The following is a 27,500-nucleotide window of genomic DNA, read 5'->3' as shown; positions in this document are numbered from 1 at the left end:
TAACCTACAATCTTGGACAGAATAAAATGGAACAGAAATGCCCCCTCTCTCCCAAATCAAAGATGAAGGTGCGTGAAGGCCAAAACGCGCCATTTTGCCATCACTGATTTTGGGGGGAGGGGTGATCTCAATGTTCCATTTAATTTGTCCAAGATTGTAGTCTAGGCCTAATATTTTTTTCAGCAGCGATATTCTATGGCAGACTTTAAAAAAAGTTTTTTTGAAAACGCGATGCATTGATCTTCAGTGGTGAAGCGGAAAGAAGCAGTTCCTATGGAGTAGACGCTCCAGGTTCGAATCCAATCCACGGATATGATTTTTTTAATTTCCTTATTTTCTCTTCTACCACAAGTCCTCGGACACAGTGTCCTAAATTAACGATAATAGTAAATTGAAAGCAAATTAAGAATTAACGATAATCGTTAATTTACAGAAGAGATCATATTGGTCCAAGCATATGACGTCATCACTCATAAGGTCCATTCCATACTATAGATTGGCTTAGCTGTACATGTCATTTCATGTCAGCCATTATACCATGCTCTTCAAATACGGAAGCCCTAATATTGCTTTGTCTGGTCGACGTAACCTTTTAAGGTAAATGTTCGCCTTTTGAAAATTTTGCAAGGAAACTAAATTGGCAGAATTCTCTGGTTGAACTAATACAGGAAATTGCTTGGATATGAGCTACGGCCCTTGTCGTCAGTGTATCATTCCCATTTAGTACGCCCGAGTTGAACACTTGTTAAATTTAGTTCGTTAGTAAAGCATATAATAATTACAAGAAATGAAGGCAGGTTAAACAATTGAATATGTAATAAACATCTTTGTTTGAGAACCTTCTTTTGGCAAATTTCCCGACTTTTATTATTAACCGGAAAAAACGCCCATTTTCAATCGGGGTCATTCTGCCTGTGCCCACATAAGGATGTGTGTCACAGATGACTTGGCTAGTCAGTTCATCAAAGGAAAGGCAAAACTGAAATTAATAATTAACGCAAATCAAGTCAAATGTTGGTTTTTGAGGAGAGGGGAAAATCAGAGTACCCGGAGAAAAACCTCTCGGTGCAGAGTAGAGAACCAACAAACTCATCCTACATATGACGCCGAGTCTGGGAATCGAACGCGGGCAACATAGGTGAGAGGCGAGTGCTATCGATCAGGCCGGCTGACTCTTGTTCAAGTTCCAAGGTTCGTAATGAGCCGCCATTTGAAAGCACAGGCCTTTGTTAGTCTCGCTATCCAAGAGGTTGGCCAAAACAAAAATACGCCTGCTTTGCAGGCGAGTTCAAGAAATGTTGGATCGGAACTCTATGTCACGGTGGAGTGCAGATGTTAATTCCATGGGCGCAAGCATAAAGGCTGGTTTTCACTAGCGACGGAGTCGGAGTCGTAAGAGCGCTTATGACCTAGTGAAAACCAAAGATCAGAGTCGTAAGCGGAGTCATACGCTCGACGGAATCGGAGTCGACAGAATCAGAACGTTCCCATTTTCTTCCGACTCCACTCTTATGACTCCGTCGCTTATGATCCAGTGAAAACTAGATTGTCGGAGTAGGAAGCAGAAGCGAAAGAACCAACCAATCACAATGCTTGAAACCGAGCATTGTGATTGGTTTATTCTTCCGCTTCTGCTTCCGACTCCGACAATGAAGTTTTCACTTGAACGTAAGCGACGGAGTCATAAGCGGACTCGGTATTCTGCTTCCGACTCCAACAGTTTGATTTTCACTGGATCGTATCGCTCTGCGCTTCTGATTACGACTCCGACTCCGTCGCTAGTGAAAACCAGCCTTAAGTAAGCTTTTACACTCTTCAAAGGTCGCTTTCCAAACTTCACGACAAAGCTAAACATTTTAAATCCAAGCTTAGGCTTAAATTATTAACCTAGCCTAGGCCTAATATTTTTTTCAGCAGCGATATTCTATGGCAGACTTTAAAAAAAGTTTTTTTGAAAACGCGATGTATTGATCTTCAGTGGTGAAGCGGAAAGAAGCGGTTCCTATGGAGTAGAAGCTCCAGGTTCGAATCCAATCCACGGATATGATTTTTTTAATTTCCTTATTTTCTCTGCTACCACAAGTCCTCGGACACAGTATCCTAAATTAACGATAATAGTAAATTGAAAGAAAATTAAGAATTAACACGATAATCGTTAATTTACAGAAGAGATCATATTGGTCCAAGCATATGACGTCATCACTCATAAGGTCCATTCCATACTATAGATTGGCTTAGCTGTACATGTCATTTCATGTCAGCCATTATACCATGCTCTTCAAATACGGAAGCCCTGATATTGCTTTGTCTGGTCGACGTAACCTTTTAAGGTAAATGTTCGCCTTTTGAAAATTTTGCAAGGAAACTAAATTGGCTCAATTCTCTGGTTGAACTATTACAGGAAATTGCTTGGATATAAGCTACGGCCCTTGTCGTCAGTGTATCATTCCCATCTAGTACGCCCGAGTTGAATACTTGTTAAATTTAGTTCGTAAGTAAAGCATATAATAATTACAAGAAATGAAGGGAGCTTAAACAATTCAATACGTAATAAACATCTTTCAAACTCAGTTTGTTTGAGAACCTTCTTTTGGCAAATTATGTCACTTGTTCTTAAAATTATTCCTTTTGCAAAATGAACGACGCAAGTCCGAAAAACGTATCACGATCATGTGGCAATACTTTTTTGGTGTCACAATCTCCTCTTTTATTGTATTTTGCTTTCTCTGGCTTAAGGACGGTAGCGTAATATTGTTATTGCGCATACGTTCTGGGCATCTCGAGATATTCGGGTTTCATATGGGTACTATACTACTCTTATAATACTCGTGGTTCTAACCGATTCTATATCCAATTTTGCCGTACTAATATAAGGGAATTTTCCATAATTTACCAAGGCCCAGTCTTCTTCAATAAGTTATGCTCTGACATTCGAAATGCTCATTCATTATATTCTTTTCAGTCTAAGATTAAAACGTATCTCTTGTCATGTTATTAATCAGATTCTGATGTCTTCCCCTTCTTGTTCTTGTTACTAGTGTAAAAAAAGGAAAATATCGTGTTATGTGTAATGGTAATTTAATTAAGCAGTCTCTTTAGTCCATCAATCCACGTAAGCTCTTTCTGATTTGTATTCTTTTATGTAACGAGGCGGCCAAGGTCCTATAAGCCCCATGGTTTCTTCTGGGCTCCCTTGCCATGTGATAATTTCCTTTTTTTATATTAAACTTGGTGATGTCTTGCGGCTAAATAAAAACTGAACTGATGGGTGCTGCTTACTAATACAGGGATACGTCATGGGCACCCAACGTCAATTTCCGGAAAATACCTGTTCAGAAGGCGATTTGAGATCTAGAATTTTCGGAACATTTGTTGTAAAATTTCTTGCTTGCCTGCCTGTCCTAGGATTTTCGAACATCTAAAAAATGGTATAATTTCCCATTTTTAACGTATTTTTACCCTAAAAGGGTCACCTAGAATTTTCGGCAGTTTTTTTTCTGGCTGAAATTTTCGAAAAGGTAAGTTTTGATCCCTATGATTTTTGGATCACTAGAATTTCAGCTAGGAAATCCGAACAGATGAAAAATTTTTAGGGGATAAAAATTTGCCTCTATCTAGCATTTAAATACTAAAATACGTTTAACAATGCTATGTTTAAGTGGTTTTGAACTATATTCTCGTTGGGTGCCCCTGATACGTTTGTGTGGTTAAAAACTATGCGGAGAAAGCAGAACTTAGCAATTGCTTTTGGTATCCAAAAAGAAACTTGTGGGTAACCACGCATTTTTCAGAGATAATTAACCTTCAATTTGGAAAAGAATGCCATACATTGCTTTGTATTTTAAAGCTTTTTACAATTATTGTCGATTAATTATCTTTGAAAAATGCGTGGCTACCCCCAATTTTCTTTTTGGATTTCAGAAACATTTGTTAAGATCTGCTTTTCATATTCAGTAAACCGCGCAAAAATACCTTTGAATTAGTAGGCACCTTCCTTAGGTAACGGTGTCTGGCTATGTTTGCTGCTTCTGGTATTTATATATTTATTAATTAAACTTTCACTGAGTAGACAAAAGGGTTGTTCAATCCAAAACAATAATAAAGGTAATAAGAAAATAGGATAAATGTTAAAATAATCATTTAAAAAATAAATAAATAAGTAAATGAATAAAGCTCAGTGAGGGACAATCACAACAGAGCATGCTCCAACTGGGAGGAGGCCCCTAAAAGATGATAATTATTGATAATGAGTAATAACAATACTAACAATGAAAATAATAATAGAAATGACAATGGTATGGTTATAAAATATAAAACATTATATTATTAATGGTATGGTCTCTAGCTGCAAGTTATCACGCGAGGACGCCATTTGGCAAACTTGCAAATGAGAGGTACTTCCAGTCCCGTAATCTCGTGCCAGACTGCCAGCCTTCTAGGGAAGCTCTCTCTGTTACCAAACCGCGAATGCGTCCAAAACATTGAAGAAAAAGATGGTCTCAGGCTTATCAATATACACCGATTATGCTAGCAGTGCCACTTTTAAAAAAATCAGCGAAAATTATGCTAGCTTCCTCAAATTATGCCAAAAATATGCTAGCACAACGCATGATTACATTGTGATGAAATATACTCTCCATCAAAGCGAGACTTTCCTTTTCTGACAGCTCTAGTCACATGGCATTCTTTGGGCAATAGAATTCTCAACTATCAATCAAATAACCGAATCGTTCGCTGATTGGTGGATACGTAAGAAACCATTTAAGTGCCTGAGTAAGCGGCTGTCCTCCCGAACTACTCGTTGGCACAAAAGGAGTGCTCGCGTTGTGTTTTCAGAGTTTCGCGCGCTCGTAAAACGCCTGGCTAAAGCAATTAGGGATCAGTTTTCCCGGAATGACCGCGATAACGGTACATCGTGGACAAATGGAGTACATTCAGCCGCCGCAAAACTCTCAGGTTAGTGACATGTGTGTTTCAGTGCGTTGCGTTTCATTGTGCTTTGGAACGGAGTACATGCACTCATCTTCACTTTATACTCACACCCCCTTTCATGTGCCCGCCCACCCAATGCTTTTAATCGACAGGAACTCCAACCCTCTCCTCTGGCATTGCTAGCAGCGACTTGTAGCAAGATCGGACAAGGTTTTGAAGCGCCAAACGCTGTTTTGCAACCACCGATCGATCAGCTCTCGCAGCAAGAAGAGTACCCAACCTCGTGGGCCTCGGAACACGCTCCAAACCACGCAAATGACAATGTGTATCATTCTGGTGCGGCGAACATTTTACAATCGGAAAATAACTCCAACACAGGTTTATATACCTCCATAGGCCAGGTGGAAGAAGGACAGATGTATTATACAGCCGTTACAACAAGCCCGTCAAGACAAAACGTTTGTACTTTGTCACCACACTCGCTTGTGTCGAGCGGCAATGAAGCCAGTGTGAATCTTGTCTACGCTCCTGAATGTGATTTGAGTAAAGCAGTCGATTCTGGTGCTTGGACTATAAAGTCGGACGCTGGGGAAGCCACTTCGATCGGCGGTCATTGGTGGCAGGGAAAGCCTTTATCCTGGGCAAAAAATACAAATAGTCCTTCGCCACAGTATGTGCTATCGTCGACTTGCACAGGAAATAACGACGTAGGTATTTCCATGATGCAGCAACAAACGCAAGAAGTTTCTGAGAATGTGGCCCAAAATCCTGCGTATGTTCAAGTGACAAGGACTCCTCAAGGGCAGATTATATTAACGCAAGAAAGTACAGAACCGAATAAATGGCTCGCTTCGGGAACGGTGAATGTGATAGCGGCGCCTTCTAGCGCAACTAACGGAAACACAACTATTCAAGTTCAAGTTCAGCCTGAAGCTTCTCAAGAAACCCAAAATGTAAACATAGCGCCTGTGAACGTGGATGTTAGTCCTTCAAACAGCAGAAGGCTTCGCCGCGTTGCCTGTACTTGTCCGAATTGCAGGGAAGGCGAAGGAAGAACAGCTGATGGGAGAAAACAGCACATTTGTCATGTACCAGGTTGTGGGAAAGTTTATGGAAAGACATCGCATTTGCGAGCGCACCTTCGGTGGCATACCGGCGAACGACCGTTCGTTTGTAACTGGTTGTTTTGCGGAAAGAGGTTTACGCGATCAGATGAATTGCAGCGGCATCGTAGGACCCACACCGGGGAAAAACGATTCGCCTGCAAAGAATGCGGCAAGAGATTCATGCGAAGCGATCATTTGTCAAAACATGTGAGGACGCATTCGAATGGAAAAACCACGAAAGCCAGTACAGTGCAGTCGGTAGAACCCATTGCAATTCAACCCATTTCGCAACAAGAGTTGCGAGTACAGAACATGCAAGCGGCTTTGGAACAACAAAGTGTCGACGTAAAGAGTTCCGAATCAGACCGATCGGCCGTTGTTCAAATGGAACTTCCTGCTGAAGCGGTCGTTGTGGATGAAAATCAACTGAATGAAAATGAATATTTTACGGGGGAAACGTCTGAACATTATCTCAACCCTATGAACATTGGGCATGAATTTGTTGCCGTGCGAATGGATGGAACACAAGGCACAGCAATTTTAGTCGCGCAAAATATCAACATGGGCCAAGGAGTATAGCCTTGCTTTGTTCTTTGTTTTGCCATAGGGTTCAACCAAACAAAGTATTTCGGTCGTGATGTTCTTCAATAAGCAATAGTCATGACCAGAAATAACAATTAGCCCTGTTTGGTCAAATATTTAGTTTTTCAAACTGCACCAAAGGTCATCTCATCACTTTTTTTTCTATAATAAACATTGAAATCAACAAGTACATTTCATGGCTAGCCTTTTCGTCGTTATGCTAATTAGTTTTCGCTTACATTGTTTAATTGGAACTGAGCCAAGTTGAATAATGTGGCGTATGTATATTTTTTCATAGGGGAATATTTCTATTATTCAAAATAACTTGTTTGACGGAGAGTCTCTGTACATGTACGAAAGGTGATGATTCCAATAGATCGTAGTTAATAATTTTCCTTTCTGCGAGAAATGAATACAGATACTGAAAGTTGGGCAAGAACTACAAAGTCATGTTAATTAGTTTCTCTATTAAATTATTTGTATATCTGCATCCGTTTCAATTATTTATTTTTTTCAGCTGTTTTCAGGTGTCTCAAAAACAGCTCCAAGGTACTCTAGAAAGCACTCATTAAATGAGAACGATGAACCCAACTGGAGACATCGAGCAGTTTTGAACCTTTCACTGCCGACTGAGCTTCCCCATTGAAGAGTAAAATTATCTGACGTTAGACAGAGTAAAATCTATAAGTGCCCATGGCATTTGTGGTGATGAAAGGGTTAAGTGACTTAGCGACCTAACCACATTTAGTAAATTTTCAGCTCCGACTATTGCATTTCTAGCTTTTTGATTGGCTAAAAAACTCCGACTATGAGCCAATAGTCGAAGTTTTACGTCATATGGAAAATAGTGCGCCAAGATGCTCTTTCCGGACGCTTTGTAAAATTGTGGAAGTAAAAATCGGCGGCAAAACCCGGTTTGAGAATTTACTAAAACAATTATTCCATTCGCCCTTGTTGGATATGAAGTGATTATAACCAACTCGCGCTACGCGTACTCGTTGGTTAGTTTATCACTTCATATCCAACTCGGGGTCGTGAAATAATATTGTTATATAGCTTTACCAGAAATGTCACGTGTGTTGCAACATTATAATTTTTCTAATTTTTAGGATGCACCTGCAGTTGTACCTTCAACCGGAGCTGAAAAACTGCCGGTAACATTTGACTGGCGAAACCCTGTGTTGTCTGTCACTATGAATCAATGGCCTCATGTAATTTAGAATCATTAAGGTGATATGTTGATTGCATAGCCAAACAAATGATCCTCAGATAATCTTATTTTATACCATCATTTCTGTGTGGTGAGGCAAAAAACCATACAACAGTGAAACTTAAACTTTTTAGTTAAAAATGTGAGAAATCAGAATGCTTTCCTGCATGTGTGTATAAGTGTGTTTGTGTTCTATGTGGGAAAGCAGGTTATTTGTGGTAGTTAAGCATGATTGGTATATTTCAACAATAGTTTTGATCAGACTAATGCATATTTTTTATTTTTATCTTGATGGCACAAGCTATTTATTAAAATTACTGAAAAAGTATTCAAGTGCTATGGCACTTTACTAAGACAGCTCTGTTCCACCAAGAATTATAAGGGAGGTAGGGGTTTTGGGGAATACGGGTAATTTGAACTGGGGAACAGCGGAACAATGACAAAATATTAGGGAACAAGGAAACATAAACCATTTTAGGGATATAAAGCTGAGAACAAGTCTGGAAGTAATTTCAGGAATAAGAGAACACAAGCAAATGGGCCATTTCTGAGTTGCTGTTTGTCTCTGTTTCGAAGTGAGTCTTGGTGCTCAACTATTGAAAGGGAAATGAGTTTGATTTGCATAAGAATACACAACCTATTTCCATTTGAAAGGTTGTGCACCAGGACTCGCTTTGGAACTGAGGCATGCAGCAACTCTGGAATGGACCATTTCTAAGGGAACAAGGACCCCCCCCCCCTTCCCCTTGGAGGGCCCCATATGGTGAAATTTGCAAGTAACATTTAGGGGGAAGGGACAAGGTTGCAGAGACACCTCCCCCCATGCTGTTGATGTGTTCTTTTCTAAAGTTGTTCTGTCACATTATTGACAAAATTTGATGCCTCAACTTTCAAATGAAAAAACTCTTTAATTCTGCTTTGTGTCCCCTGTCCCCACCAGTTGTCCCTATTGTACAAATGAATTCAACTACTGTTGTGGGTACTTTTGTTACCAAGCACTTCCCATAATCTACGAGTACAATGCGGTAAGGGTATTTTGCAAACGCCGAACGTTATAAAATCAGTATTTGACTTAAATAACTGCATGTACACGCAACACTAAGCTAAACATTTTAAAAATCAGTGCTTCAACCCAGTTACTGCAGACGTGCACTGCCGTTTGGCGTTCTGCAAAATTTTCCTGCACAGTATGATATGTACAAGAAGGCAACTGTATGAGAGCATCAAGAGAGCTGGAAATTGAATGAAAAATGTTTGGGATAAGTCATTTAGCTTCATTTTAATGGCATAAGTTGGTGAGTTGCTTAGCTGTAGTCCTGCCATAAATCCTTCCCCTCGAATCGTGCAGTAAACCCATCCACCCAATCATCTCAATTGCAAATGAGGATAAATTTTAAAAATCTATCAACAGTTCATGTCAGTATGCATGAGGCAGCAAATATTAAACAATTTGTCACATGACCTTTTTTGTCATAAATGATTCTGCAGGTTTCATGAAATTATTTTTACAGAAATAAAAAGAGCAGCGCAAAATATGCTACCATACCGATTTTCGTGTGCTTAAACTAGTGTTGTTACAGTTGAAAGAATTTTTAACGAAGTTTGGAAACCCAGTCACGCTTCAATGATTTTCATACAAATCCTTGTATTTTTCTAAGTTTTCAAACCGCTTTAAAATTCTCTCTTCGAAATATGAAAGTCTGAAATTTTCCATCCCTTATTTTCGCTTTAATATTTGACCTATGGTCGAAATAGGAATCTGAGCTCTGTTTGCAGCGCGTAATTATGAAAAATTACACTGGACGGCAAAAGCTCTTCGTTCGTAAACTAAAGTATGGAATTTCTCGAGTGTTTAAATGGTCATAAAATCTTTACCTTAAGTGGTATTTCTCTGAAGATTTGTATTCTGGCTAAAGACAAACAAGATCTTTCCATTTCTCGAATTTATAAAGTTCACCAATAATCAGTCATGTGACCAGTTTGTTGCAAATGGCGTACAACGTACCTTTCTTCCTGGCGGACGACTGTTTGCTATAACGAAGACTATCTCTAAGTGTAGTAAGTGTAGCTAAGCGCTCGTAGAGGTTGGTCGGTCTTGTATTTCGATATTTCTTGTATTTTGTATTGTTCGATGCGTAAAGATTTCCAAAGCGTGATATTTTGCTCGAACAATTTGCAACAACAAACATTTCCCGCCAAACAAGCATGATCAGCTGATAGTGAACCAATCAAGAACACCAATGGACGAACTATCAGCGGCTTGACAAACAGAGTATGCTCTGTTATGTGTTGTTCCGCCATTTTGCAAAAATTGCGTTAACTGCGGCAAGTTTTGAAAATCGTTTTTTTCCACGGTATTTTTCAATTTCGGTCATATATAACATGCCTCCCAAGAAAAAAGACGAGGAAAAGCCGACGCCATTGATGGGGCGGTTTGGGACGTCTCTGAAATGTGGAATTGTAGGCCTTCCGAATGTAGGGTTAGTTCACGTGTCACTACCATTCAGGTATCTCGAAAGAGATAACTGTTTGTTTATATTTATGGATTCTGATGTTTTCCCACGTGGAATTTTTAGGAAATCGACTTTTTTCAACGTTTTAACGAAAAGCGCTGCAGCAGCCGAAAACTTTCCCTTCTGCACAATAGGTTAGTAACCAGGTTTTAGTGCATTTACTGTTTATTGATCGCTAATCAACTAAAATCAACTGGTGTTATTCATGGCATTCGACCCAGCATCTTCACAATCAGTAATATTTCGTAAAGGAAAAAAAAAGTTGTCATGATTACTGCGATTTTCATAATGGAATCTTACCTTCAAGAACTGCGTTTTGGCTTCCATCAATCAAATTTCCAAACATAGCACGGGAAGATCAACTCTGCCTCCAGAAAGTGAATTGGAGTTTTTGTTCAGTTCACAGCTTGAACACCAATATGATATGTTTTTAGAAATTCTTCAGTAAAAAGACTTGTACAGATTCCATCGCTTTCCACGGGTGTCTAGTTAAATACATGAATGTACCGTGGGAACCAAAGATGCTAATTGGTGGGTTAGTTACGCATCAGTTGATTTCATCATGTGTGGTTGGTGTTGGACGTTTGATTGATGGAGGCCAAAACACAGTTTTGCTGTTGGCACTTGAAGATGAATTCCGCAGAATTACGAAAAAAAGCAGTAAAACCGCAGCTGTAAGTAGAAACCTTGCCTTTGTTTCTCAGAGATTTTCCCAAATTGGGATGAAAACTTGGAGTTTGCATCAGCGTTAATACAAACAAGTTTCCATAAAGCTGATATGTTCAAATCAGCCACACTTGACACAGCTAATTCCGGTCTCTTCAGTCTTGATGGCTACAAGTTTGAATTGGTGCTTGTCTTGGTGAACATTTTATTCATTCACTATTTTCATAACACAGTTAATTTTTTGGGGGGGTGGGGGCTATTTGCATCAATGAAATGGATATCCATTGTTTTGATGCAAATAACCCCCCACCCCCACAAAGAGTAAATGACTTGTATTGTTTTTGTGCAAAGAACCCCCAAAATGAACTGCATTATGGGAATGGGAAAGTAGCGAATTGAAACCTTCCATCAGTGGGCACCTTATGTAAGGTTAACAATTAAGGAATTTCTCTTGAACATTTAATTGCTTTTGTACTTTAACCTGCAAGATTGATGCTGAGAGACTTGGCTATTCGCCCTTGTTACATGGCGGCCATATTGTCCCGGGAGACCAAAAAAGCTTTGTTTTACCACACCAAGCGTCACCCCCATGGTTTCCACTGCGAGGCTTGGCGTGGTAAAATAAAGCTTTTTAGTTCTCCCGGGACAATATGGCTGCCGTGTGACAAGGACGAATGGTTAACTCTAGACAATTTCACATCACCACATCTAAATACTTCTCCCCCATCTGTGCTTTCCCTCTAACACATGACAGTAATAATTGTCATGGCTAATCATTGTTGCAACTCAACAGTAACGATGCCGCTCAACAACATTGAACTGAAAGCATGCAATGGCGCCTCTGGCAGCCGCTGTACGGTCCATGTGTGACCTTGGAGGACGGCTTACAGCCAGCTGGAATCAGCTGTTAGAGCTGAGTAGAGAACCAACACAAAGTCAACCCACTTATGGTGTTGGGTCTGGGAATGGAACCTGCGTCACATTGGTGGGAGGCGAGTGCTCTCACCACCGCGCCGCCCCTGCTCCCCCAGACTGATGTCCCACATTGTCATTATGCTGACCTTCCTTCTTTTTAGCTCCCTTTTTAATCCCTGTTGTAAACAAGTGTTGTCAAGGAGACCAATGTTCACAAACTTGGTGTCATGTCGTGAGTCTGTTCTGCTAGATTTCCTCTGCGTCCTAGCTAATTTTGACATTTCTCTCCCTTAATACCACTGTTCCACGATGTACAGTTTGAAGACGTCCCCACTTACCCCGCAAAAACTCAAAGGTACGGGAATGGGAAACTTAATGGGAAACTTTTGAAATTTTCAGAATTAATATTTTCTTCTTGTTTCTCTTTCAGATCCTAATGAAAATAAGTATCCCTTGTTGTGTTTTTAATATTGAGTGTAACAATGCCCAGGTGATCATAAAATCATATACCTCTCACTAACTGAGTTGGAGGCCTGTACTGATAAGTTATGGAGCAATCTTTTTCCTGTTGATTAACAGCAAGCGCAAATCAACAAGAAAAACAAGGATCCGTAACTTACAGTACAGACCAAGAAAACAAGGTCATTAAGATATTTATTGTATCTCCGACGTAATAGGGTATGCAGGAAAGGAAACTAGAAACGTTCCATTTCCACAACGACTGGCATGCATAAAAATCTAAAAAAAACGGATAAATCATCTTCACTTCTTGAAATTGTTGCTAACAAGATTCAAATAGAGTGTTTTCTCTTGACATCATAGCGGCCATGTTGGAAGAGTGAAATATTCTTTTGGGAATTGAACTCTATTCCTATGAAAATTCTTCCTTTTTTATTAGTATGCAAATATGGCTGCTGGTCACATGAGCGAAAACACTCCATAGTTTCACAAGGTTGCTTTAAAAAAAAATTGTTGCATCAAAATTTCATATTTAGTGGACTGCACCTGTAGCTGTCCATACTGTAGAATTTGGACCAATAAATAAGCCAATCATAGAACACACACTATCTGAGAGATGTAACAAATTAGATTAAGCAATGATCATTATTATAAGAATGAAAAATGACTTGCTTCCAACAACATTTATTTTAAATCTTTTGGAACTTAGTGGTAGTGCATCCTTATTGGAAATCAGACAGTGATGGGTTTGACTTTAGAGCAATCCCATACTTTCCAAATTTTATGAAGTTGTCATTGAAAAATCATCTTTTCATTCAATTACTTGATTCCATCTCCTTTACTACATTGACAAGAATGACTCAGTTTGACACTTCAGTCCAAGTGGTAGAGCTGGACAATATTATTGTCCAGCTTTTAGAATCTCTGTACGGTGGCCAATTTACATTATCAACTCCGTTGATAAAACCATATTTTTCCCCATATTACTTCCCCATCGATGCAGCACCACAGTTTCTTTAGAAACTACCCCTTCAATATTATTGTCACCTTGACCATAATGTAACGGCAGGTTTAAAGTACGGGTCACTTTTTGCAGGTCACTTGTTACAAAACCTTTGATAATGCTAAAACTTTGGCCTCATTAGGCCTTATTAGGCCTCATTAGGTCTAAAAATTATGTTTAGGCCTACGTTTAGCCAATTTGAAAGTTTTGGGATGCTTTAATTAGTACAGGTAAAACAATGGCCTGTAACAAGTGACCTGTAGAATGTGACCAGTGTTTTAAACCTGTTGCTAGTGTGATGGTGTTGCTCGCACAGGTATCTGAAAGACTGATGATAGAGCATCTGAACTAATAATGTTGTTGGAAGATCACAGGTTCAACTCTGTCAAGGAGCACTGAAGAATTTTTTTCTGTATTCCTGAGTCATCGTAAAAAAAAAATAATTCTCTTAAAAATGGTAATGGGCCGAATCGGCTATCCCAATGTTGTACCAATTCAAATCTCCTGGGGTGTATTATAATGTAGCATTTACATTTATATGAAATGGAAATACCTGGAACAAAAAGTGTTATTCCCAAAAGGGTTTGAATTGGGTACAACATGGAGTTAGCCGATTTGGTCAATTGCATTTGTTCATTGAAGAACTTTTATCACCTTTGTAGGTAAATTTGCTGCTCAAGTGAGCTTGTAATAATACAGTCAAAATTCTGGATTCAAAGTAATCATCTCTTACTTTTGCTTATTTTCCATGCACATCGAGTGGCTGTTCCAGATGAGAGATGGGATTTTCTCTGTGAATTCCACAAACCAGCGAGGTAAGACATCAGTTAAAACTAAAAGAACAGAACTGCCATATGTATTTCCCTGCTACCGCAACCCCTTCTGTGTCATTAGGATTATTTTGATACATCAAAGAAAAAATTAAGTGTATTTAAAATAAGAATATATTATTATTGTCATTAGCTCTTGTATTCAGCAAGTTTATTCTTTTAACGTACCTACTGTTAGGCGTGAAACCTGATAAGAAAAATGCAAACAAATATAATTATACTTAGCTAAATTTTATCATTCAACTTCAGTTTGTTACAGGGATCAGTCCATTGACCCTCTTGTCAGTAATGTAGGACTCTTAAAATGTTATAGTACACTATAAAAGAAGTGGTATTTTTGGCAGAAAAAATGATTAGTAGACCAACTATGGATGTATGCAGAGTTCTGTGTAAATATGAACAAGACAAAAACCTGCTAGCTAAGCCTGTGAATGCAGACATATTTTCGGTGGTTGTTTCTCTGCCCTTTTCCTTTTCGGGAGAGAGGAAGGAATGCTGGAAATACATGTACATTTGTGTTCGCAGGCTAAAAACTTGCCTGCCTCAGTCCTTTCTTTTGCTAGAGAAAATCTTTCACAAGGTCCATTTCTATTATCTGTGATATCTTTTTTGATTTTCTTGGTTCTGTTTAATGAGTCTGGACTTAATTGCTTCCCTACTCAGTACTGTGTTTTGGCTAGTGGTAACAAGATTTAGTATTGTATTTATAGAAAACTGCAAATAGCAGCGCAAGTTCTTTCTTACCTAACATGTTTCTCTCTTTTGAGCTGTGTGAAATCTTTGGCAAGAGGATGAGGAATCTTTAAATTTCAGTCTGTCATTTTTTGTTTGCTTTAAAAATTAATTAGATGTTAAGTCTATCAGTTGAAAGGGGGATTCCCATGACAGGGCTCGTCACTTGTCATTTTGCAAAGTGCCTCAATACTGGTAGTTTTGTTTCTGATTGTGGCTCTCTGACCAACCTCTTGCATGTCTTTTTTTTACGTTAAGAGCATTGGGCAGGGACTTGTTAATTAACTGCATGCATGGTCACAAGTTGAACTTCCGCTAGGGGCACTCAATTTTTTTTCTTTATAAATAAACTCAGAATACATCTATCATCACATACTGGCATTGCAAGCTCAAAAGCCCCCATACTTTACCAGTGTTTTACTTGTTGAATTTTTTTCAGTAAAGTTCCAGCTTTCTTACATGTAACTGACATTGCTGGCTTGGTCCAAGGGGCTCATGAAGGCCAGGTATTTTTTTTTTTCCTTTGGGCTTGATGGTCATAGTATTGGGTCCCTTCTGAACCTCATTTTTGTAATTTTTTTTCTGTGCATGCAGTTTTAATGAGTTTTATTTTGCATCAATCACTTTTTTGTCAATTGCCATCAAATTTATTTCTGATGTTACTTAACACACAATAATAAAATAATCATTGATTTTTTTGGTTAATTTTTGGAAGAAAGACTTACCGTATTTACCTGTGTATAAGTCGACCTTTTATGGCCTCGAAAGAAGCTCCAAAAAATTGCCCTCGACTTATACACGGGTCAAAGATTTAGAGCCCACGGCCTAGTTGTTCAAAAGCCGATTAACGCTAATCCCAGATTGAGAATTAAACAAGGAGTTTGTTTCTCTTTTTCAAAAAATTTGTTCAGCGCTGATATTCGGCAAAATTTTAGATTAGAAGAAGTTAATCTTGAAAATCAAAAATCAACAAAAGAAACTGTTACTCAAAAGTTGAAAAAATGAAACCAAAGTTTGCACTAATCCTGGGTTAAGTTAATCGGCTTTCGAACAACCGGGCCCAGTTCCAGCTAATTAATTTATTTAAAATTAACATAACAATGTTGTCTTGGGCATAACGAACACAGTGGACAAAAAACTTCAAAATGAATGTAAGCAATTCCAGTTGAAATGAAAAAGGATTTGTCCAACTGTAATGTTGAAGATACTCACTGACACAAATATGAAATAGACCCTGGAAATTTTCGTTTACCAAAGGGGGAAAGCTCAAAAAGGCAAATCTGTTTCTTCAAATAAAGCACGATCCTTCAACTGCTTAGTAACCTGGCACACACCTCATGTTTGTGCGCAAGCATCGTCACTCGCGTTGCCTGAACATGCTGGTTGGTAATGATTTTTTTTAAAATTCCTTATACAAACCTGGCTGATTTAAATGCTTTTGCAAACTTCGTGGTGTTTGGTTTATGAGTCTTTTGTTTTGTTTCTCACGCGAGATATATTTATTGTAAATCAAGGACCAATTAAACCTTGCACATTTCCCATCGTTTTTGAAGTCATTTTCAAAGATTTACTTCTGCTTCTGTGATGTTGTGCTTATGCTCTAAAGCCCTTTATCCTTGAACAACGAAACAGGTTAGTTTGAGGTTTACATGTTTGATTTTCTGAGAACTTTTTCAAAACTTAGGGACAAAATGCCCACATATACAACAACTGCTGAACCACAAAACTATTACACGCTTAAGGCCCTGACTTTTTGTGTATCCACAGTTCCAGGAATCGAAGAATACATGATTAGTATCCCATGAACATCAAACAAAGAAATTAAGAAATTGCTTTTTTTTACCATCAAAAATGGGGGGTAGACTTATACACGGGTAAATACGTTAAGTCCTCAAATTCACGCTCAAACCCCTGAACTTAAGATTCAGAAGGGATCGTGATGGTTGGACTGGTTTTTTAAGGATTCTGTAACACCTAAGTGGGAGAATTAACAAGTTTAACAAATTGAATGTGGTGCAGCATTGTCTGTAGTCTTAGCGACAACGATATTCATCATCACTGTGGTCAAAATGTTGTGTGCCTCGTAAGTCCACAACAAATTCTGACCATTGTGATGACAAATATTATTGTCGATAAGAGTACAGACAAAGCTGCACCACATTCGATTAGTTTTTAACCACAATATTCGTCATCAAAGAAAATGTTTATTTCAGAGTGTGATCAAAATACAAAAAACAACGTTAAATACACACAAACCCATGGAAGGTGTAAACTGCAGCTTGCAGGGTGGGGTCGCTGGGGCCCGTTTCTCGAAAGTCCCGAAACCTTACAGGCCACTTTTGGCTGTCACAATTCCTTTTGTATCTCAAGAACGGAGAGGATTTAAGTCGTCAAACTTCATAGTCATTTTTCTTTTTGCTACCTTGAAAACATGTTAACCCTTTCACTCCCAAGAGTGCCACTTATAGATTTTACTCTGTCTAATGCCAGACGATTTTACTCGTCAATGGGGAACCCCACGGGGGTGAAAGGATTAAAAGATCGGCTTTCCAAAACAAGCGGTTGGTGGCAGTTTCACAAATGGCTTTTCGGGCCTGAAATGTCCTCGGGACTTTCAAGAAACAGGCCAGAGGTCATTGTTTCACCATAGCTGAAACAACCCAGACCTTTACTAATGCTACCGTTAGGCCTAAATGCTGTGCTTTAGATAATGGTTAAGTCTAAGGTCAGCATTTTTGTAAAGGTCTGGGTTGTTTCAGTTTTGGTAAAACAGAGAGATTCAGCATCATCATGTTTCCATGAAATGCAAACGGCAAAAGTGACCATGTGACCATGAATTTCTAAGAACTTTCTACGTTTGCTGGCAACCGCTTGCCGTTTCTACATGAAATTAGGCATTTTCGCGTTTGCTGTATGCGTGAAATTTTCTTCTCGTTTTTTCTACATACATGTAAGAAGTTGTTTGCGGAAAGAAAGTACCCCAAAACCATTTTCTGATATGCCAAAAGAGAAAAAATTAGGTTTCATGGTGACGTTATAGATAGTTCTTAACTGACTCCTTGCCACAATTTTCTTCATGAACTCTCGTTAACTCTCTGTTGACTGACAAAACAGCTTCATCAAAACTCTCAAAATTTGATGGGAAAGGAAATTCATTTTATATAGCGTCTTTGTCAACAGACAATGTTTAAAAAGACTCAGAGTTTTATTTTTGCTTTTTAGTAACTAAATACTCAAGTTGCGGTGGGTCAGGTGAAGCTTAAGTCACAACCTCCTCTCTATTTTGTGTGAAACGGCAAGCCGACGTTTGCCATTTCACATAAACTTGATGCTGCAACTTGCAACATGTAATTTACACCCTCCGCACAAACCCATTCAGTAATATAAACTTGTACATGTATATCTTTCTTTTTTAAATAGGGTCTTGGAAATGCTTTTCTTTCACATATATGGGCATGTGATGCAATTTTCCACATGATACGTAAGTGTTTTTGGTAGAATTTGTGTATGCTGCTTTTCACATTGTTTCCCAATATTATTATAATCTCGTTTATTAATTAACTCATATTGCAGTCGAGGTGACTGAATTACATGAGCAGTCAGCAAGTACAATAATCATTGGAATTTATAAGTAAAATTATTCAAGCAAGAAGTATTAGCTGAAACCTTGTCAGATCTTAACTGTCCTGAACGGAGTGTGTACCCGTGGGAGACTTCTGTTGTAGTTGGTAGTAGATTAGAAAGGAATCCGGAGGTTTTAATGTTCCGAATAAAGCTCTTGCATATGTTGTCGCTGCTTGCAGTAAGGGTTGTAACTCCTGCGGTTCGCAAAGCCTCATCATAGGGTACACCTGGGAAGATGACTGCTAGCGCCCTTTTCTGGATCGACTCAATCGCGTCCTCCAGGTACAATGGGATATTTGCCCATGCTGGTACAGCGTATTCAAGGATGCTTGGTATAAGGCTAATATACACTTAAACAATGTCACCCTTGGGGACACAGGCTTTCTTGAGAGTGCGGATGGCGTACAACCGTTTGTTGGCCCTTTTAGAAATGTAATCCACATGTGCATTCCATGTCAGGTCGTGAGATAGAATTTTTCTCAGGATCTTGTACGAATGCACTCTCTCAATGCCTGTCCCCATGATGTCAAGGGGTACTAGTGAGAAGGGGGTATACTGAAGGAGGTTAATAACCCAGGGGGGGGGGGGGGGGGAGGGACTCCCATATGAAACAGACGGGGATTCTCGTCGTCTCGCTTAGGGGTGTAAATTTTGGATTTTGGTCTCGCTTAGGGTGTTCCGGGCAAAGCGCCAATATTTTAAGCCGCCAAGGTCTCGTTTAGAGTTCTGCGAAGAAACACAGAGTTACACGAAGAGAAACAGAAGTCAGAGTTTCTTTTTAACTTGTTTTTAGGGGTCAAATTTGCTAAAGCCACGCCCAGATTGGTCTCCTTTAGGGGTCACAAAAAGCTTGAGCCACGCCCAGATGGTCTCCTTTAGGGGTTAAATTCAAGATTTCCGACGAGCATCCCCGTCTGTTCCATATGGGGTTAATAACCATTTCCTTGCACTTCTAAATTAATAATTTACTTGAAAAAATTATTTCTCCAAATTCTGACTAGCAAAGAGAAATGCAGTTTTCAGGTAACATAAATTTCAGGGCACAACACTTACTTTTGATACCACTTTTCATTTTGGAGAGTAGGTTTCAAAATTTACTTTCCGCCTCAAAATTACAGTAACAATGTAAAGTTGTTTGCCGCAGAAATACAAATGTTTCTTCGTACTGTCAGTGTGTATTTGATGTTTTTGAGATGCTCCAATTTCAATGAATAAATTTCAATCATTGAAATTGGAAAAAAATTGCAGTATTGCAAAGATGTTACAGCATCTGTAGCATGTCTTTCAGTTTGGCTAGCTTGCTCATTATTTTCTCTTTGTGTAGGCTCATTATCGCCACCTGAATTCCGCATAAATCCAAAACCAAAAAGACTTATCTTTGAAATCCAATATGGTGCATTCAGTTACCAAGTGAGATTTTCGTGTGATTGTGGTAGGCAGACTTGTTCTGACAGGAGCTCTTCAAATATGTGGTGGAAAATGAGTTTGCTAGTCACTCAATGTTTAGGGGTTGCTTGCTCATTTTATTTGCATACATTTGGCTAAAGGCCTTTAAAAAGAAAATCTGCTTTTCCATCTTAGTAAAAAAATTTACTTTCCAAATCGGGTGATTTTTTTTTTACTGTCCAAGTGTTAAATTTACTTTTCAATGGGAAACGGGTGTGTTAATGTCAAGCCCTGCATAATGCACAAGACGTAACAAATCAGGCATTTTGATTGGTCATTGGTCAGAGAAACTCTCTTAAGAGCCAGGCATGCATTCCTTCTGCATACATGTAATAATTATGCAGAAAAAAAAAGTGATTTCTTATTGATAATCTACATGAAAAAGTTGCAAAAGAGCTTATCACAAGTAGCTCTCTTTTTCATGTAGATTATTAATATGAAATCACATCATTTTCTTGTGCAATTTGGAATAAACATGCACTTATTCGTAAAGTTGTTCTTTGCAAACATTTACTCTTGCCCATTTATTCCAAATTGGACTTAACCCAGTGACTCCCAGGCGTTCCGCATGGACAAGGAAAATCGTTTGGCGTGAGACAGAGTAAAATAATAAGTCTGGCCGGTTTAGGCCCGTTTGGGCATCCAAGGGTTAAAATCATGTGATTACCTGTACAAAGAAAATTGAGTTTTGAATATGGTATTCAATGACGTATTTATTGATTTTCTTTTTGTATGATTTTCCATTCAGGTGCTTTTGAGGGTGAAGATGTTACTCATGTAGAGGGAGATGTGAACCCTGTACGAGACCTTGAAATCATCTCTGAAGAATTAAGGAAAAAGGTTTCTGAGTTGCAGTTTTCTATAATTTTTAGAGTTAGTTTGCAGGTTGTACAATATGCGAGCTAGCAAGCCTTACAAGTCAACATGTTAGCTATGGGAATCAAAATGCGAGCCGCACATTTATTGAAAGCTAACCGTTTTAAAAGGGTTGCTTAGACTAAGATACATGTACAGCATTAAAATCCAATTTGGTTCCTTTTTTTCTTAGGATGAGGAATATCTGAAAGATAAAGTTGTGAGTATATTCCAAAGTTACATAATTTGTTTTGCTGTGTCATCATTAATGCTAAAAGGATAGTGATAGGAGGCACTGCTGCCCAATGGTTACGGCACCACTTGTCTTGAGATCCAGAGATCCCGGGTTCAAGACCTGCTGTGACGTAGGGCTTGAACTTGCGACCAATACAGTCCCATTTACTACTGAATTTTTTCTCTTTGCAACTAAAATATCTGGAGAAGTTTCGAATTTGCGACTTGTTTTCACCTTGGCTCTTTTGAAACAAAAAGGTTAGCAGTTGCCACTTTGCTGCTACTTTTGCTAAAGTATAATAAAGAAATGACCAAATTATTTTGCTTCTTGTCATGAATTTTCTTTCAATCTGAAGATAGCGTAATTGTGCGTAATTTAGCTGTGATGTTATATGCACAACTCCATTCCTTCAATCATTTGCCATTTTCAGCAGTTTCTTTACACACAAGTATTGCAGGCTCATATTTTGTTTTGCTAAACTGCTGACATCAAAATGTAGTGCAACGATTTTGTGACTGAAAGTTACAAAATTGTGACTAAATTTTCGTATCTTGTCGCAAAATTGCGACTGGAATTTGTTGTTAATTTCAATCCCTGTGACCACTAGTTGAATTTGATCCTGGTAGTCCCTGGTTCAACTTCTCAGTTTCACAAGTAAATAGCCAACTGGCCCAAGTTTTTCAAAAGATGGATAATGCTATATCCACTGGATAAATCACTACCCAGTGGATAAGTCATAGCAAAACCAATTGTGCTATCCAATAGATACTGATTTATCCAGTGGATTAAGGAGCAAGGATGGCACAGTCGGTTAGTGCATGGCCTTGGTGCAAGAGGTATTGAGTTTTCCGGGATCTCGCTTCCTTGTTTTGACTTCTTTCCTTTCCGTGTAGCTAAGTAGCTTTAAATACCCGTAAAACGGAGCACTGATGGAGAGGGGGGAGTAAAATGAGCGCACCATTGACCTCAGGTTTGTCAGTTGAATTACCGTTACGAGTTATCGACGTTAAATATGGTTGCTTTACTTTACTTTACTTTATAGTGTTATCCATCTTTTGAACCGCTGGGGCCTGTTTTGCCTCTGGCCAGTTGGGATTCGTAACAGTTTGATTTCGTTGATTTCGTGTCACTGGCTCTGAAAAGCCCCTATGGGGAGAGGTCAATTAAGTAAAATATGTATGTTTGTATGTGGTACTTGTTCACTGCTTACAGAGGAGTTTTCCCTTTTTTAGAACAACATGGAAAAGACAGTTATAAGGGGTGGTGATAAAAAGAGAGTAGGGGAATATGTAAGTGGTCCTTTATAATGATAAAAATAATGATTATCACTTTATTTTAATCCCTTTCCTTCTAAGAGTGTTGGTATACACTAAACTCTCTCTAACACCAGATGATTTTACCCATCAAAGGGGAAGGAAGTGGCACTACAGTTGAACCTCGATTATCCGGACCTCGATTATCTGGATTTCTCGATTATCTGAACTTTTTCTCTGGTCCCAATTTTGTCATGAATATTTATTAGTTATCATCAAGATCCCTAGCTTATATTCTTTTTGAAAATACAGCGTTGAAAAGTAAAGTAAAATGCGAGTTTGTTTCTCCTTCAAAAGCAAAATAAAGCAGCGCTCGCACACGTTGTAACTAATGCAGAACTTTCTAATGAGTTCTGATTGGCTTAGAGGTGCTTTGTTGCTAAGTGAAATTTCACGCTCTATTGGCTCGTTCGGCAAACGAGCTACACTACGTCACGAATGTTTATTCACGATCATCATGTCTTTGAAGCGTAAGCGATCCGTTCTTTCGATAAAAGATAAACAGGAGATAATTTTGCGATTAGAGAAAGAAGAAAAAGGAACCAATTTGTCAGTTAGTAAACGGCAGATATCTGATATCCGCAAGAGCAAGGAAAAGATCATGACGTTTGCCGACACGTGTACAGGTATTCACAACGGACAGTGAAGATGTAGACCATATTGTTTTCCAAACGATTTGCAAATGTTTTGTTTCACGATTAAATGTCGCTTTCTTAATGTAATCAGTCTTTGTTCCTCATTAATATTCATATTCTCGATTATCCGGACCCTCGATTATCCGGACTATTTTGACTAGTCCCAACGAGTCTTGATAATCGAGGTTCGACTGTATAACCAAAAAATCACTTCTTCTTTTTCTTTGGATTTCAAAACTAAGTTAACTAAATACTAAGTGACCTAAGTTTTAAGCATTGATTAAAAAGAAACACTTTTATTTTAACTGGAATTTTCCTGTTTAATGGTCAGCCATTACTAAATTTAAAATAATTATTGAGAGAGCTGGATTGAGGAGAAAATGACGTCAAAGACTCGTTAGTTTAAGAATGCAATGTGTGTATAGGCGGCAGAATTGAGATGCTGCACAGGAGTTTCGGGCTTTCAGACTTTGAAACTTCAGTTTTGCATATATAATACGCTGCATTTACATGCTCAAATTTTAAAACAGTGGGTAAATGACGTCACTTTTCTTCAGATCCAACCCTCTGAGGCCCAATTGGTCAGTTTTGAACGTGAGTAATGGCGGACTCCCTCTGGAGGGCAGCAATTGACATCCTCTAGTATATTTAAAGGAAAATTAAGAGACAAATTTGGATCTACAAATAACTTAATTAGCGATATTCTGTTTTTACACACGACCTCCTTGAAAAGCAGGTGTTTTCTTTTTATCTTTATTTAGTTTTTATCTTAGATTTTAGATTAGTTAGGAAGTTAGTTTTTCCATGCTTCAATGTAAATGTATACCTGAAGGAAATACCGTGTTTAAATAAAGTTACCTTACCTTACCTTACCTCATCTCAGAATATTGTGGTTTAACATGGGACTGAAGGCCTTTTGCCCCAAGATGAATGCAGCAGTGAATTTTTTCCTTTTCTTTATTGTGCAAAATGGAAGATCTGACCCAGCAAAATGGCAATAACTTTGAAGGTAGATGTTGTAATGAATAATTTGTTCCCTTATCGATTGCAAAGGGTAGGTCATGTTGTCTTTTGTTTAGAAGAAAATTATATTCTGAAGATTGGAATTTTGTCAACTTTAAGAACTAACCTTTCAAGTCTGACTGTCAAGTGGCCTTGTAAATGTCACTTTTGGGATTGAAATAATTACTAATAATATTTCTTTGAAAACGTAACCATTTTACGGAAGAGTTTAATGTGCATTATGTTTTATGTTGATCGACATTGGGCTATTCCATGCACTGTTAGAGTAAGTTACAAGCAGTTATATGATTGCAATGATTCAAGCTATACATTTATAGTGGTAATTGATTTTTTCTTTTCTTTCCAGGAAAGCTTGAAAAAAATTTGCCATACAGTGTCAGAGGACAAAAAGCATGTGAGGTTTGTAACCTGGGATGCAAAAGAAGTAAGTATATTGTCAGAAGCGCTTTCTTACGATCGGTATGCCTTGAACAAGTTTCTTGATGGTTCTGTTCTTCTGTTATTCTGTTGTAAAGTAAATTTGTAAAGCTGAACGTAAGATATTGAGTTGTTGTTAGGGATAAATAGCTTCTCTGTGAATGGCTTTTGGTAAATCTGTGTCTTCATCACCTTCAATAATGATTAGTGACCCATTTGCAAAGTTGCTAAATTTTCGACTGTCAAGTATGTGGGCCTTTATTATCCAACTGTATTAGTTATTGTACAAAAAACGCACGAAACGAGTACAAATATTCTGTGATATTGTACAGTTAGTTATTTGTACACTTGGTTATTGTACAGTCGAGAACCGGTTTGACTAGTTTAGTTGCTGATGTTGCCCCACACACACAAATCTGTCACACGTTCTTGGTTGTTTACAATTTTCATTTGCGAAAAATTTAGTGCAAAGAAAGTTGGATAACAAATAGCTTATTACAGTCAACTCTCTCTTAACGGACACCTCTATAAGACGGACACCTGGCGCTGGTCCCAGCCGTTTTTTTAGTCATATTACTATAACCAAACTCTCCTTAAGACGGACACCTCCATAAGAAATCGTAAATGGACGCTTGTGAGGTGCTGAATGTGACCGCAAATTACGATTTAGGCAAGAAAAATTCTTGTACGTGACTCTTTTTAACACCAGACATTTAATTGACAGCTCTTATCTTGTCGCTGGAATACATACAGTACAAGTTAAGATTAAATCAGTCATTGTCCCATTCAAAAAGTGACTTGGAGGTGGCAACCGAATTGTATTGTAATCTAAAACAAGTAGGTTTCGTTCAAGTAAATACTTTAAACAGACGCGTATTCACTGTGCACAGGTTCAGCATTATTATCTCCTGGGGTCATGTTACGTTGACTCTCTATAAGCCGGACACCTCTCTAAGACGGACAGCTGAGGCCAGTCCCGATGGTGTCCATCTTAGAGGGAGTTGACTGTAGATGTTTGGTGTGTAGTATTGCTGAGTATTGCTACTCGTTGTTTGTATTTTAACTCGCCCTAACGGGCTCGTCAAAATACAGCACAACTCGTAAAAAATAATAGTTAGCGATAGTACACACCAAAACATCTAATAAGATATATTTATTGTTGTTTTTATATATTTCAGATTGAGGTTCTTAACAAGCATTTACTTCTCACCTCTAAGCCTGTCATATATCTTGTGAACTTATCAGAAAAGGATTACATTAGGAAAAAGAACAAATGGTGTGTTTCTCTAATAGTAATATTGTTGAGCAAGGGTGGCACAGTCGGTTAGTGCGCGGCCTAGGTTGGTGCAAGAGGTTGCGAGTTCGATCCCTGGATCTCACATCCTTGTTTCGACTTCTTTTCTTTCAGTGTAAAAGTAAAGTAAAGTAACCATATTTAACGTCGATAACTCGTAACAGTAATTAAACTAACAAACCTGAGGTTGACAGTGCGCTCATTTTACTCCCCCCTCGCCATCAGTGCTCCGTTTTACGGGTATTTAAAGCTACTTAGCTACACGGAAAGGAAAGAAGTCGAAACAAGGAAGCGAGATCCGGGAATCGAACTCAGGATCTCTTGCACCAAGGCCGCGCACTAACCGACTGTGCCATCCTTGCTCCTTAAGTGTAGCTTAAGTAGCTTTAAATACCCTTTTAAAATTCATTAATAATTCATGATGGAAAAACAAAAGAAATGTTTTATTAATCAATATCTGTATTTCTGATACAGCTTTCTCTTCATTTACATAAATGTTTCTTTCAGTTTTCATGGTTAAAATGTCTTGAATCACCTAAAATACCTAGTGTACATTAACACTTAAATGCTGACATTTCATAAGCACAATACAATATTCGCGCCTGTATTGTATATGCTCATATTGTATTTAGTACTTAAAATGGAGCACTAATGGAAAGAGGGGGGTAAAATGAGCGCACCGTCGTCTTCCTGGGAAAATACCCTCTGGAGGGTGAAGGAATTACCGCCGTTAAATAAGGTGTATCTTTACCTTAGCCTTACCTTACCATAAGGAAAAATGAGGTTGGATCAAGTTAAAAAATCTCATGGCTGGGTTTTTTTTCACCTTTTTTAGGTTAGCAAAGATAAAAGAATGGGTAGACGCTAATGATAGTGGAGCTGTAATAATTCCCTTCAGTGGTGCCCTGGAATCTAAGGTGAGTGCATTTTTTCTCATCCTTTGATCTGTGCACTGCAAGTTGCCCCCCCCCTCCCCCCCTCGTGTGCATAATAATGCAATGGAATAATGCCATTGACTTTTTTCACTTGTGACTAAGCGCTTCTTTCAATAATACTTCGCGGAAACAACGAAGATTATCTCAGTTTTCCTTTTTCACAACTTAGATTCATTAACCCTGAAGTCAGACCATAGGCTCAGATACATAGTTCTATTAAGGACGGTGCCTACTAATTCAAAGGTATTTCTGTGCGGTTTACTTAATATGCGGGAAAAGCAGATCTTAACAAGTGTTATTGAAATGTATAATGAGTGGTGGTCAACTAGAAAGCCTTCGCTACTTTGACGACTGTACACATTTTATAACCTGTACTGTAATTATTTTATCTTGTAACCATGTGTTGTGACTATGCTTTTCTTTCTATGTTAATGTTATGTAAATAGTGTGTTAATATTCGAGTTATCTGTAAAATATTATATTTGACCTGATGATGATGTCATGAGGACACCGAAGCGTTGTCTTTAATAAGTATGTTTCTGCCCGTAATTTTTATCATCAAATAGTGTGAAATAAAAAAATAAAAAATAAACCGTGAACCAAATCCAACAAGAAAATTGGGGGTAACCTCGCATTTTCGAAGATAATTAATCAACAATATTTGTAAAAAGCTTCAAAATGCAAAGTAATATATGGCCTTTTTTTCCCTAATTGAAGCTTAATTACCTCAGAAAAATGCATGGTTACCCCCAATTTTCTTTTTGATACCAAGAGC

General features: G+C 38.4%; 3 protein-coding genes across 3 annotated transcripts in view; all 3 read left to right on the top strand.

Moving 5' to 3' along the window:
* The window catches only part of LOC138049861 (protein phosphatase 1 regulatory subunit 21-like), a 31,808-nt gene extending 30,965 nt beyond the window's left edge, over window positions 1–843 (top strand). The window contains exon 29 of the mRNA XM_068896326.1: window positions 1–843. This exon is cut by the window's left edge and continues 1,354 nt beyond it. The gene's annotated coding sequence lies outside the window, so the exon portion shown is untranslated.
* Window positions 844–4,449: 3,606 nt separating this feature from the next.
* LOC138049862 (transcription factor Sp5-like) lies at window positions 4,450–7,110 on the top strand. Its single transcript, XM_068896327.1, has 2 exons — window positions 4,450–4,956; window positions 5,085–7,110. Exons 1-2 carry the CDS (start codon window positions 4,894–4,896, stop codon window positions 6,615–6,617), a joined length of 1,596 nt encoding a protein of 531 aa, XP_068752428.1. The 5' UTR covers window positions 4,450–4,893; the 3' UTR covers window positions 6,618–7,110.
* A 3,005-nt stretch (window positions 7,111–10,115) lies between these two features.
* The window catches only part of LOC138049864 (obg-like ATPase 1), a 28,149-nt gene continuing 10,764 nt past the window's right edge, over window positions 10,116–27,500 (top strand). The window contains exons 1-12 of the mRNA XM_068896328.1: window positions 10,116–10,310; window positions 10,407–10,477; window positions 12,355–12,368; window positions 14,143–14,201; window positions 15,388–15,454; window positions 18,369–18,429; window positions 20,767–20,858; window positions 21,067–21,093; window positions 22,341–22,397; window positions 24,426–24,503; window positions 25,675–25,772; window positions 26,626–26,707. Coding sequence (XP_068752429.1) covers window positions 10,213–10,310; window positions 10,407–10,477; window positions 12,355–12,368; window positions 14,143–14,201; window positions 15,388–15,454; window positions 18,369–18,429; window positions 20,767–20,858; window positions 21,067–21,093; window positions 22,341–22,397; window positions 24,426–24,503; window positions 25,675–25,772; window positions 26,626–26,707 — 804 coding nt within the window. The 5' untranslated portion in view covers window positions 10,116–10,212. The remainder of the gene's footprint in view (window positions 10,311–10,406; window positions 10,478–12,354; window positions 12,369–14,142; window positions 14,202–15,387; window positions 15,455–18,368; window positions 18,430–20,766; window positions 20,859–21,066; window positions 21,094–22,340; window positions 22,398–24,425; window positions 24,504–25,674; window positions 25,773–26,625; window positions 26,708–27,500) is intronic.

This window comes from Montipora capricornis, chromosome 5 (genome assembly GCF_036669925.1).
Source record: "Montipora capricornis isolate CH-2021 chromosome 5, ASM3666992v2, whole genome shotgun sequence".
Taxonomy (NCBI): Eukaryota; Metazoa; Cnidaria; class Anthozoa; order Scleractinia; family Acroporidae; genus Montipora; species Montipora capricornis.
Note: the sequence above shows the minus strand (reverse complement) of the source record. Positions and strands in the feature narration are given on the sequence as shown.

Coding starts and splice junctions, on each gene's coding strand:
- LOC138049862 (XM_068896327.1), top strand. CDS start 4,894: ATGACCGCGATAACGGTACATCGTGGACAAATGGAGTACATTCAGCCG. Junction 4,957..5,084: donor AGCCGCCGCAAAACTCTCAG/GTTAGTGACATG, acceptor TTTAATCGACAG/GAACTCCAACCCTCTCCTCT.